We start from the raw sequence: 14,746 nt of genomic DNA, 5'->3' as shown, positions 1-14,746 counted from the left end.
GCAGTTTATTTCGTTGGTCAGCTAAGTACTTCGCTTTGTTACAAGAGGCATTTGGGTATGAACGGTTTTTTGTATAGAAGCAATAAATCGCTTCTGGGGAGAGTATCCCAACAAAAAACTAAGGAAACTGATGAGGATCAGTGGCGTGATCCGAAACTATAGTCTTCCCTGCCTTACCCCTCGGCAATCAATGCCATACATTCCCCACTAATAAATAGTTGTTTTTATCAAAACAAGAAACTGGGATTCAACCATTTGTATTTTGCAAAAACAAAATACAAATGGTATCCCAAATAAACCGCCAACACTACTGAAATTTCTGTAGAATATTTGGAGGGTCCAAAAATATTGTCTGTTGGTATTATGTTTAAGGGGTCATGAAAAAAGTGACGAAGACTATGTACAAGGACTCGAGATATATGAAAGATATATTTTACAAAAATATTCCTCATTCGATTTGACTTAAGATATGACGTTCCAAGAATAACCGTATTAAACCGCAAGTCAAAAATTCACCACGCCATAACATTAATAATTGACATTTGAATTTGTCCTTTGGAGTTCATAAAGGCTTGAAGGATATAACTAACCTAAGTTACGAAAATTTCTTATTTGGGTTGTCGATGGGTAACAGAGTTTAACGCAGGAAATGTTCAGAATAGGCCCATGTTATGGAGGAACACCAATATAGTTCCTCACCTCGACTAAGCGTATGAAGGTCTTAATCCGAAAAAGTTGTAATTAAATATTTCGGGTTCTAAGAGGGTAAAATTTGCCTAATTTTTGCCTATTATTTCTATTAAGACATACATGTCCACGATTCCATGTAGGCCCCATATAACGGTCCCTACTAATCTCTCATATTCTGTGGTCTCTAGACTCATTTGTCAATGGTAGTGCTTGTAAATGGCTTGCCTGGGGTTTAGAGTATAACATACTTCTTTGCAGGGAATAGTCAACATTGGTCCCATATTGGCCTGAAATTGGGTATTTCAATTTGCAATTGGGAACAGAGTTCTCCAACATTGTTCTTGTTAAATATCCCCTATAAAATAATGTTTCTTCGATTTTATAAACATTCTTTAATCGAACTTAAGGAGATGGTTAAGATTTTTTTCAAAATGAAGTCCGGACAACGAAAATCGTTAACCATCTATTTTTATTGATGGAGTCATTTGGTCCTGATTTGAGTCATTGTGTGGACATTGAACAATAGATTCCTACTTCGAACTTCCTACAGATGAACAACGGGATCGTATTTTTATATGTTTTTTTTATATTTTACCAAAAGTCTTTAATCGAACTTATGGAGAGAATTAGGATTTTTTTAAATTAAGTCCACATTTTCGGGGCTAAAGGCTGTCTAGACAACGAGTCATTTGGTGCCAAGCAAGTGTTGCACTGCGAACGTTTTTGTCAGTCAAAATGGCCCTGAGATTCCTTCCTTCGCAAAAAAAAACAGGTGAACAACGGGATCGTATTTTTATACCATACACAACTATGTTGTCAGGGTATTATAGCTGCAGCCCCAGAAGTTTGTAACGCCGCGAAATATTGATCCTAGATCCACCTTTAAGTATACCCATCGTCATATCTCGACTAGCTGAGTCGATCTAGTCATGTGTGTCCGTCCGTCCGTCCGTCCGTCCGTCCATTATAATTTGTAAACACGATACAGGCCACAGTTATGGACCAATCTTCACGAAATTTTGCAAGTAGGATGGGTTCTGGCCAATGAAGACCCCTACTGTTAATATTTAGGGGATGAATTGGACCAAAAACTTTATTTTTGTCGGTTTTTCTGGTCGCTCCATGGGCCGCAATTATGGCCCAAACACCGCGAATTTTTGCATGGAGAAGGGAATCGGGCCAAAGAATAAGCATGCCTGTTTTGATAAAGATCGGTCAATATTTAGTGGGTCAAATGGACCCTAATTTTTGTGTGAAAAATTACCAAATTTGTATTCTATAGCGTATAGATTTACCCTAGACTCGAAAAGTTGTTGGTATATCCAAGGGCAGTGGTTGACCTTTAAATTGATACCAACTATATGGTCGTATGTAAATATTTACAGGTGCTTATGTATTTAGATATTATTTTAGTAACCCTTTACCACACTAGAGGGCGGAAATATAGCGCTGATCGCTTTAAAATGTTCCATGAAGTTCTAGTTATGGTCAAGGATGACGCCTACAGTTTTCGGTGACGATCAGATAATTATATTATGATGAAGTGGACCGAAAACTTAATTTTTTGTGTTTTTTTCGAGTCTATCTATAGGCTTCAATGGGAATAAGAAGATCACAACACAAGGTAAGGGAATCTCGACAAGTAATTAGAAGGGCTGTACTGAACATTAGTTATAATTGTCGGCCTCTAGTTGGTCCATATGGTTCAAATATCGTGAAATATTGCCCAAGCTCAGAATATAGATCCACAGAAAGGTAGTTTTTCGTGGAAGTTGTGTAGGGTATCATATGGTCGGCCCCGTCCGACTATATCTGTAATACCAGGATTTTGAAGAAAATTATCAAAACATTTTTCACATAGTTCCCATAAAGGCTCAGCCCAATTTTTGTTTTTTTTTTTCGAGAGTTTCAATCGCATTTTTGGAAAACCCTATTATAAGTATGTATTTTGACATAGCCCCATATAAAGGTCCAGCTCAATTTTCGGCATTTCGAGGGAATATTTAGGATTTATTTTAAAGAAATACCCAAGGCCTCTACCTCACGATATTAGTGTCTTGCTTTAACGGTTCGCAAATCCCGTTTTTTTTGTTTGTGTCGTTTAGCCAGTTTTTGTCATCAGTTATGACCCTTTGTAGAACTTCTGTGTTTCGCACTGAGTCCAACACCTTCTGAACAATGGCAACACGAAATAGTTTTTGCTCGAAAACAAGGTTGCAAAGTTCCAACATTTAAAAATTTTACACAGGCCGCAAAATTTTAAAATGTCGCAATATCGAAAAATCCTTGTTTCAAACTAGTTAAATGGTTTTTAAAAATGTATATCTGGAATAGTTCCAAGATAGCATTTCCAAAAAAAATGTTTGAACAAAATTCCGATTTCTTTGTAAAATAAGCATACAAATGTTTGCCTGATTGCAACTATTTCAATATTAAAATAAACACTACCAGCTTCCAACATGTTTCAGGAAGTTTAAATACCTTCTGAAAATATTACCTTCAAATGTCTATGCAATGCTGGCAAATTTTCACTATATTGATTTTTGTTAAAGCGTAAGCAAAAAATTCAGCAAATCAATTGAATTGAAATCATAATCCCACGAACGTGATTATGCCGCAATGGGAAATTTAAAGGAAAAAAAATAAAAACTATATTTATTTTTCCTGGTTGCCACATTGCAGAGAGTACTTCAGCTTCTATGAAGCAGAAGAACGCGCGCGCGATTTAAAAACAAAAAGATTTTAACATCATATAAGCGAAAATAGGATACACTTATAACGGTTACTATTTGAATAATAATTTAAGAGCCTGCGGCGTATATGCATATATACGTATGTGTGTGTTCGGTTATAAGTACCAAAGTGAAAAGTGGGAGGAACTCCCAACACTTTGCATAATAGCTACCGAATTGGGTCAAACACTACTAGTTACAAAAGCAACAACAAAAACAAAAAAAATCAAATAGTTTGGTATACATTAATTTCAAATGGAATATAGGAGCAAGAGGAGGAGGAGAAGAGCCGATAGACAGTGTTATACCGCCGATATAGGTAGTTTAATAAATGACACCAGAAAGAAAAAAACACCGAATCAAAACCAACAATATTCCTGTTGTTACCAACGCCAACAATGTAAGGAAGGATTGGAAAAAGGCATTTTCATTCATTCACTCATTTATTTATTCAGTTTCAGTATTTTTGCTGCTGTTGTTGTTGTCAGTGTTGAATTGGGGTGTAAATATTTGTTGCATTTTCGATTGCTGGCAAACAGAAAAACTTTCAGATCGTTAAGCAGCAGGCACTTGAGGCAAAAGTGAACGCCACTGAACGCGAAAAATATCCGAGACTATGTGGAAGAGAAATGCGACTGCAGCCAGAAGCCGATTTTTTTTATAACTACCGTTGTGTTGAATGGTTGTTGACTGTCCCCACACGGACAAGGAAGCTTTGTTGGCTGGCTGGCTGGTTGGCAGACAGACACACATTGTTGTCCCAGAAATTAAAAGGAACTAATTGTTGGTGAAAAATCAGAACGACGTTTCTTATGCAAATGTAAATGTAAAAACATACAATTTGCATATGTGCATACATATATACATATGTATATATGTATGTATATATGTATGTAATGAAAATTAAATATATGCCGAGAGACACAGTGGAATTAAAATGTGAACTATTTTAAATGTAATGGGAATTTTATATATTTTTTCAATAATATTGGAAGGATTATCCGAAGTATTATTTTTATGCCCTACGCCACTATGTTGTCAGGTATTATAACTTTGTGCAGCCCCAAGAGTTTATAGCACCGCGAAATATTGTTCCTAGACCCACCTTTAAGTATACCGATCGTCATATCTGGACTAATTGAGTTGATCTAGACATGTGTGTCCGTCCGTCCGTTTGTCCATATTATAATTTGTATACACAATACAGGCCACAGTTATGGAAAAATCGTTACGAAATTTTGCATGTAGGATGGATTCTGGCCAATGAAGACACCTATTGTTTTTGGTAATGATCCGTTAATATTTAGGGGATGAAATGGACCAATAACTGTATTTTTGTATTGTATTAAAAACTGTATTTTGATCCCCTTGAAATTTTACATGAAGATTGGGGTTTGGTCAAGGACGACGCTTATAATTTTCGGTGATGTTGTGATGATATTTATGGGGTGCAATGAACCGAAAACTATATTTTTTATCAGATTTTCTAGTCACTCTAGAGGTCATTATAGTATGCAGAACATCACATATTTTACATGGTGAATGGGATCTGACCAAATACTTCGAACGGCGGTTTAGATGATGATCGGTCAATATATTGAAATTTTTCATTGCAGAAAAAATCTGTATGAGTACGTCCCTGGAGGCGATACCTAAAGCTGGACCACTATTCATTACATCGTGTAGAAATTACCGAACATTTGAAGTTATCATTATTTGAGGTGCTATGCCTAATTGAGTACTGATATAGCACAATTTCGAAACTAAAATTTGTGCATCAAAATAACTTCCTTTACGCTAAATATTAACAATACCGAAAATCGGTAGGTATCATGACCTACCTGCGTTTTTTATCTCGATATCCTCCGCAGGTATAATGATTACAACTAAGTCTTAGAACCCAACCCAAAGCGCGGAACGAATCAGATAACTATTTTAATATAAACAAGTGAAAAAGCGTTAAGTTCGGCCGGGCCGAACTTTGGATACTCTCCACCATAGATATACTGACAGGTACTAGAAATGAAAATATAGGGAACATACCAAAAAGTGGACCTATGCCAACATTTCTAAAAACGGATTATGTAAACCTTAATACAAATTTCAGAAATTTATTTAAATTTTTTTATAATGGATAATTGTACCCTCAGCATTATGGCCAATGAGGGTATATACATTTTAACACGGTGAAAATGTGTCTCAATGTGGTTCTAGACCCCATGTTTCTTTGGACCAAATCCGTTTCAGAAAAATTATATTTCATTCAAACTTTTCCCATTTTATTATTTCTCCAAACTTAGTTCAAATTCGAAGATGGGGAAAATCGGTCCACTCCTTCTGGAACCTCCACACAGGGACTAAATGCGGCTATAGTTCATTATCGAATCTTACGTTCTAATTTGATATCTCGCTATCTTCCGCAGGTGAAATGATTACAAGAGAGTCTTAGAACCAAACTCAAAACGCGGAACAAATCAGATAACTATTTTAATATAAAAAAGAGGGTTATATGGGACTACCCCAAAAAAGGGGCGAATATTAAAATTTTTTGGTAGGAAGATTTGTTACCATATACGACTACAAAATACCAAATTGCAGCAAATTCCATTGAAAAACGCGCTCAAGAACCCCAAAATACCGAAAATTGGGGGTACCCTTATATGGGGGCTATCCGAAAAAATTGACCCATACTCATAATTTTTTGTGAAGAGATTTGCTACGCAATAAGAACTCAAAGTACCAAATTTCAGAGAATTCTGTTGAAAAGCGCGTTCAAGAACCCCATAATACCGAAAATTGGAGGTACCCTTATATAAGGGCTACCCGAAAAAATGGACCTAAATTTATAATTTTTTGTGGAGAGATTTAATACCCGATAAGAACTCAAAATACTAAATTACAGCCACTTCGGTGAAAAAATGCGGTCAAAACCCCCCAAAAACTGAAAATTGGGAGGTACCGTTATATGGGGGCTACCAGAAAAAGTGGACCTATATTTATAATTTTTAGGTAAGAAATTTGGTATCCAAAAAGAACCCATTTTACCAAATTTCAGCGAATTTGGTTGAAAAACGCGCTCAAGGACCCCAAAATGCTGAAAATTTGGGGGTACCCTTATATGAGGGCCACCCGAAAAAATTGACCTATATTTATAATTTTTTGTGGGGAGATATGATACCCAATAAGAACCCAAAATACAAAATTACAGCCAATTCGGTGAAAAAAATGCGATCAAAACGCCCCAAAAACTGAAAATTGGGAGGTACCGTTATATGGGGGCTACCAGAAAAAGTGGACCTATATTTATAATTTTTAGTTGAGAAATTTGGTATCTAAAGAGAACCCATTTTACCAAATTTCAGCGAATTTGGTTGAAAAACGCGCTCAAGAACCCCAAAATACTGAAAATTTGGGGGTACCCTTATATGGGAGGTATGTCTAAACGTGGACCGATATAGCCCATCTTCGAACTTAACCTGCCTGCGGACAAAAATACGCCTCAATGCAAAATTTTGTCGACCTATCTCAATTCGTTTAGACGCTAGAGTGATTACAACAGACAGGCGGACATGCTTATCGTCATAGAATTTTACCTGATCAAGAATATATATATACTTTATAGGGTCGGAAATGATTATTTCGATGAGTTACAAGCGGAAAAACAAAATTAATATACCCTCCATACTATGATGGAGGGTATAAAAAACGACAATATCTGAAATTCTACCATACGAGTAAGGGACTATAAACGACATACACTGGATTATATTCTATATGAAGACTCCATGGAATATTTGGGGTTGATAAAATAAATTAAATTTGAGTTTTTTTTTCTCAATTCGCAGACTTGAGAGATATATAGGGCTTTGATCCAGTTTGTATGTTTTGATATTAAATTATTACCGGACCTTTTATTAAAAATACATTATTTAATTACTATGAAAGGAAACTTCTCGTTCTTCACAAGTTTCCTGGTTAATGGTGCATACATACTGAAATATCCTACTCCATCTTTACAAAAAAATAAAAAAATACCTGGGTGCATAAATATTAATTTCTTATTTGTATTTTTTAACGAATGCTTATATTATGCAATGAAGCATCATAAAAAATTATAATTTATACGTATTTAGTAGCTAGCTACCTTATTTGTAAGCCCCCATATCCACAAAGTAACCCCTTTACCTATGTATGTAATAAGTAAGCCTCCTCGTATATACCTCTATAAACCATATAACGGGCAAGCAACCCTCTTTTGTAGGTTCTGTTTTATTATTTGCATCATCATTCTCCTCCTCTTTTTTGTTCAATTTTATGTTGGTTGGCTTATTTCAACATGTTAGTGATTTACGTAAATGTGTATGTGTATACTTTTTGTGGTCCTCTAGCCTCCAACAGTTTCCCGGCCCCACCCCAACTTAAGCCATTACATAGAGCATAGAGAGTATTAGTGCCCTACGAATATCCCCACCACCTAGGTAATATGGCTATTGCATTTGGTTTATTTTGCTCTGTGTGTGTTTCCCTACTTGTTCCAATTTTTTCTCTGTGTGCGTTCTTTTTTTATTCCAATATTTTTCTTGATTGCATTCTAGGGTCGTTTATTCACTAAAACCAAATTCGAATAGCCGCAGTTATTTACCGGCAAATATAACCGTACATGGCACATATCACACCAATATCATTACCGGACCAATTGAATTATGGTAAAATTTGAAAATTGTGTAATTTTTTATTTTATTTCAAAAAAAAAAAAAACATATTCAACAAAATTATAAAAAAGTGTATCTCAAAAAAAAAGTATTTTAAATTTAAGAATGGTGCCGATGTTTTTTTTATTTAATTTTTGCACACGTGATAGAAGTTTTCAAAATTATGAATTTCAAATATAAAATTTGAATTAATAATTAGTTCAATAAATTTGGTTTTCGATTTAAGTTTTTAGAAAAAAAAATATATATAATCTAAAAATTTTGGTATCAGGTGTGCAAAAATCCTCTTTTTAAATTGAATATCAAAATTCAACTGTCATAATCATCTGCATTTAGGATTAATGCATGAGATTGCACTTCGTAGGGTGTAAAATGAAAACAGTATTTGAACTTTTGTAATTATTAAAAGTTCCTATTCTTAATTTAAAAAACCAATTTCTAAGATCGCATGTATCGAAAAATTTTAATTTGGTCCCCATTTTCCAAGTGGCTGATTTATTACTTAATCCCGGGCTAAGGTTGGATTTTTTAAAATATTTTTTGAGGGCTATCAGAAGCTTTTATGTTTTAAAAATAGTTCTGAGTCGAGTTATGCATGTCCGTCCGTCTGTCTGTCGATGTTAAATTGTAAACAAAGTACAGGTCGCATTTATGATCCGAATTGGATGAAATTTGGCACAGTTCAATTATTTGGCCCAAGGACGAACCCTATTGAAATTGGGAAAAATCGGTTTAGATTTATATATAGCTCCCATATATAGTTTCGTCCGATTTGAGGTAAATAATGCACCAAAGTCCCTATCTATTCTTCGATTTGCACAAAATTTGGCATAGTGTACTGAATACAGTCGAGAACGATGTGTGTCAAATTTCATAAAAATCGGCTCAAAGTACCTATATATTTCGATTTGCACGAAATTTGGCATAACTGAATTGAGCCTAGAGTGATGTCTGCCAAGTTTCGTAATCGGTTCAGATTTAGACATAGCTCCTGTATATAGTTTCGTCCGATTTAAGGTAAATGGGGCACTAAAGTCCCTATATATATTTCGATTTGTATAAAATTTGACATATAGTTCGGAATTAGGTCCAGAATGGTGTGCGCTAAGTTTCATAAAAATCGGTTAAGATTTTTAATTATATTTATACCCTACACAACTATGTATTATAGCTTTGTGCAGCCCCAAGAGTTTTTCAACGCCCCGAAATATTGGTCCTAGACGTACCTTTAAGTATACCGATCGTCATATCTCGACTAGCTGAGTCGATCTAGACATGTATGTCCGTCCGTCCGTCTGTCCATTATAATTTGTAAACACGATACAGGCCACAGTTATGGACCAATCTTCACGAAATTTTGCATGTAGGATGGGTTCTGGCCAATGAAGACCCCTATTTTTGGAAAAGATTGGTTAATATTTAGGGGATGAAATGGACCAAAAACATTATTTTTGTCGGTTTTTCTGGTCGCTCCAGAGGCCGCAATTATGACCCAAACACCGAAAATTTTTGCAAGGAGAAGGGGATTGGGCCTATGAATAAGTATGCCTGTTTTGATAAAGATCGGTCAATATTTAGCGTGTCAAATGGACCCTGACTTTTGTGTGAAAAATTACAAAATTTGTATTCTATGGGGTATACATTTGTACCTGAAGGTCCTAGACTCGAGAAGTTGATAGTATGTTCAAGAGGAGTGGTTGATCTTTAAATTGATACCAATTATATTGTCGTATGTACTCGGATGCGGGACTTACACATAAATATTTACAGGTGCTTACGTATTCATATATTATTTAGTAACCCATTACCACACTAGAGGGCGGAAATATAGCGCTGATCGCTTTGAAATTTTCCATGAGGTTCAAGTTATGGTCACCGACAACGCCTATAATTTTTGGTGATGATCATATAATAATTTTGGGATGAAGTGGACCGAAAACTGAATTGAAAGCCGAACATCACAACACAACCCACGGTAAAGGGAATCTGGAATAAATATCCGCAGAAAGTTAGAGTTCCGTGGTAGTTGTGTAGGGAATCGTATGGTCGGCCCCATCCGACTATACTGCTCCGCTCACTGGTTTGAAATTGGGGAACATCGGTTCAGATATAGCTCCCATATATATTTTCGTCCGACGGGCATACAATTTTGTACAATGTACTGAAGTTACTATAATTGAATGTTTTATACGTTGAAGTTCAATTTCATGTCAATGTTCCTTAGAAAAGGCGACGTCTGTTAGGAGACACATGTAGAATATACCCTAAGTGGTGAAGTGTATCACATAGTCGGCCCAGTCCGATATTTAAAAAAAAAAATATGTTTAGGGGACTGTAAGAAGCGTAGATTAAAAAAATATACTTTAAAAATACTACTACAACCGTAGATCTTTTAAAAATACTACAACAATCGTAGAGTTTATTTTTTTAAGGACTGTAAGAAGCGTAGATGATTTTAGAAGCTTACAACAAGCGTATATTTTTTAGAAGATTACAACAAGGGTAGATTTTTAAAAATATTTTTTAGAAGATTACAACAAGCGTATGTTTTCTAACAAAAATGTTTTAATTACTATTAGAAAAATATGTTTTTTTTTATAAAATAATTTTATAAAAACATATTTTTTTTAATTATGTTTTTCCTAGGGACTTCCACAATTGTATATTTTTAAATAAAATATATTTTTTTAAGAAGCATCATGGATTTTTTTAATATGAACAATATCCATTTTATCCGGAAATCGCCTTAGTCGTTTAACGTTGCCCCTCTTTTTGATATCTAAACCAAATTCAATTTAAAACCCTGCATCCTCAATACCACCCCATCACACCTCTACTCTACCTATTGCACAACGGGTAATTTATTTTCTAATCTAAAAATAATGTTTGACATGATTTCTAAATTAAATATTCTACCAAGCATATCAATTTCTGTCTACCTCTCATCCTTCATCTCTCACTTTGCCACTTTGAAAAACGTCCTTGAATGAAATCTAAACTAACCTCCTCGTATCTAAGTTCACATTCGTTTAAGGATTATTTTTAAGATACAGAAGCCCAGAACATTGCAGCTCATCTTTGAGTGCTGCTGCATCTCTCTCTGTGTGTGTGAACTAGATTTGTCGTACATTCTTTTGTAATGTTGTTGACCCAAAAGATAGATGCGACAAATAGTGAAAAGACACACCTCCTTCACTCAAACAAACGGAGGAGGAGAAATCATGTTTTCTTATTGCAAAAAAGCGATGTTCATCATGACCCACTAACCATACAATTGCATTAGTTTTAAACATATGGCTAATCTCAGAGGCCTAGATGTTTTAGGAGAAGAAAACAAATGCTAACTGCTTTGGGCAAAATCTAAATGTCTACAGATTTGTAGTTTTATTTATTTATAGCAAAACACATTTTGTGAGGATAGTCCTTTGAGGAAGAAATAATGTGTTTTCTGGTTGCAAAGGCTGTTAAAACTTAATTTATGTATTAGGTATTTTTAGGGTGAGGTTAAATATTTAAATATCCTAGAGCACATTTTTTACGATGTTGGGTACAAATGGGTAAAAATAGTTAAAACAAAAAATATATTTCCAATACACTCTTCTACAAAGAGTTTCAGTGGTCTATTTTTTGTCATACATTTTGGGAATACCCATTGGAATCTGAAATGTATTACAAGGGTACTGAGTGTACCTCTTGGACTTAGAAGGATCCGTCTTTGCAGAGAGCAGGCTATGTTTTTTTAAGAGAACATCTGAAGTGTATCAGAGATCATTTAAGGATCTACAAGAAGTTTTAAAACAATTATAAATACGCTGCTACGTAGAAGGGATGTCAAAAGTAATCTTTTCACTCTATTAACCTGCTTGAAGTCCATAGATCCCGAAAAATGGCCTCTAAAATTCCGCGTTACCATTTCAAAATTCCTAAAAACAATATGGGTATCAATTCAAAACGACACAAAAGCCAGTTGTTAAAATATAATTATCTTAATAAAAAAAGTCCATATTTTGGGAGACGTTCTTATTTTATTTAGAAGTAGGTGGTCGACGGAATCTCCTTTTAATTGCATTCGGCCGGCAATTTATGACTTTCTCCTATGGACAAATGGAAACTCTGGCTATCCAACTTAATCTCCTCTGCATAAACATTGTGTCCCAATACATTTATTTTCAAATCAATGTCTTTAAAAAAAGTACATTCTATAAGAAAATTACAATTTTGAAGGCAGGACTTCAAAACGTTGCCTTAGACAATTTTTGAAATAAAGGGCCCAAGCTAAACTTTGAACGCCTATTTATGCCTCAACCCAAAAACATGATCTATTGCAACTTTTCATAATATACTCCCAAGGGCTTTCATTGTCGTAAGTAATTTTTCACCCCAGACCACGAATTCGATTTGGTATCACAGAGTTATTAGAGTTCAATTGTTCATTAATGATCTAATTCTATTGTATCTAATTCCGCAAATCTATGAGGTACACCACAATTGGTTTGCCCGATGTAGGAAGACGAACAAGAGAAGACGAGTCATTTTGCACTATGGGAACGTGAACTCTGAAATCGTCTCAAACCGGCGCCCCATTGACCGGTCAAAAGGTGTTAACGTTGGGTCATCCCCCGTACAATGCTATCTTGAAACGACTGACTTTGTTTAACACCCCATCAATCAAAAATATATGTATGGTCAACGATTTTTTATAGCCAAATACTGTTGAAGCTTCAAAAAATTGTATTTGGAGTTCTCAAAAAGTTTTACGCCAATTGGGTCAAGCGCATGATGGTCGAACACTGGAAAATACTTTGCAAAACAATAACACCACATTTGATGATAAATATTCGCATTTAAATTATTAGACCAAAAATAGATACAGAGGCCCTCGTAAACTATTGAAAGGCTTTTTCAGAAAGGCCTTTCTCTTCTTATTAAAAAAATGAACCGAAAACCAGTAAGGAAAGTAGTAAAGTCGGACGGGGCCGACTATATAATACCCTTCACCATTTTGGACGTCGCATTTTTAAAGGACCAGTAAAAGGAAATTGGATCCATAAACATGTCATTTAGCAACCGATACTAACTTTTTTATTTGGTCAGATACAGAAGTTATATCTAAATCTGAACCGATTTTAGGAAACTTAACACACATCATTCTAGACCTAATTCATTACTATATTTCGTGCAAATCGAAGGATATATAGGGACTTTGGTACACCATTTACCTTAAATCGGACAAAATTATATAAGGGAGCTATATGTAAATCTGAACCGATTATCAGGAAACTTAACACATATCATTCTAGACCTAATTCATTACGCGGTACCAAATTTCGTGCAAGTCGAATGATATTAAGGGCATACCATTTACCTTAAATCGGACAAAATTATATATGGGAGCTATATCTAAATCTGAACCGATTATCAGGAAACTTAACACACATCATTCTTGACCTAATTTCGTGTGCCAAATTTCGTGCAAATCGATGGATATATAGGTACTTTGGTAAACTATTTACATTAAATCGGACGAAAATATATATGGGAGCTATATTTAAATCTGAACCGATTTCCCGGAAACTTGACACACATCATTATAGACCCAATTCGTTACGCTGTGCCAAATTTGGTGCAAATCGAAAGATATATATAGGGACTTTGGTACACCATTTACCTTAAATCGGACGAAAATATATATGGGAGCTATATCTAAATCTGAACCGATTTTCAGTAAACTTAACACACATCATTCTACACGTAATTCATTACGCTGTGCCAAATTTCGTGCAAATCGAAAGATTTATAGGGACTTTGGTGCACCATTTACATTAACTCGGACAAAAATATATATGGGAGCTATATCTAAATCTGAACCGATTTTCAGGAAACTTAACACACATCATTCTAGACTTAAGTCGTTACGCTGTGCCAAATTTCGTGCAAATCGAGAGATATATATATAGGAACTTTCGTGCACCATTTACATTAAATCGGACGAAAATATATATGGGAGCTATATCTAAATCTGAACCGATTTTCAGTAAATTTAACACACATCATTCTATACCTAATTCATTACGCTGTGCCAAATTTCGTGCAAATCGAGAGGTATATAGGGACTTTCGTGCACCATTTACATTAAATCGGACGAAAATATATATGGGAGCTATATATAAATCTGATACGATGTTTACCAATTTCAATAGGGTTCGTCCTTGGGCCAAATAAGTGACATATGCCAAATTTCATCCAAATCGGATCATAAATGCGACCTGTACTTTGTTCACAAAACTACATGGACGGACGGACAGACGGACGGACATACGTAAAACGACTCAGAATGTGATTCTATGCATATTCTCCAAAGGAACCATGTGTCTACCTCGTTTCCTTTTGCCTGTTACAAACATATGCACAAAGACATAATACCCTGTACCACAGTGTGGTGAAGGGTATAAAAATCGAACCGCTTTACGAATGATAGTATTATTCGGAGACCCCATATGCATTTTCTTGGCCAGAATTAAATTCTGGTCGATATAGCCATGTCCGATTATCTGTTGAAGGCATGATATAGCTCACAATATTTAAAATATGACTTCGAAATTTTGCACATAT

At 35.1% G+C, this 14,746-nt stretch overlaps 1 protein-coding gene across 1 annotated transcript in view; it reads left to right on the top strand.

Annotated features, from left to right (window-relative positions):
* Nucleotides 1-8,128, top strand: part of LOC133337821 (uncharacterized) — a gene marked incomplete at its 3' end in the record, with an annotated part of 53,769 nt that extends 45,641 nt beyond the window's left edge. The window contains exon 3 of the mRNA XM_061546025.1: nucleotides 8,018-8,128. Coding sequence (XP_061402009.1) covers nucleotides 8,018-8,128 — 111 coding nt within the window. The remainder of the gene's footprint in view (nucleotides 1-8,017) is intronic.
* Nucleotides 8,129-14,746: the final 6,618 nt, after the last annotated feature.

The sequence above is a fragment of the Musca vetustissima genome, unplaced genomic scaffold (assembly GCF_032173495.1).
Source record: "Musca vetustissima isolate MV318-11 ecotype Yass unplaced genomic scaffold, APGP_CSIRO_Mvet_v1 utg77645, whole genome shotgun sequence".
Classification (NCBI taxonomy): Eukaryota; Metazoa; Arthropoda; class Insecta; order Diptera; family Muscidae; genus Musca; species Musca vetustissima.
This window is presented reverse-complemented; position numbering and strand designations above follow the sequence as displayed.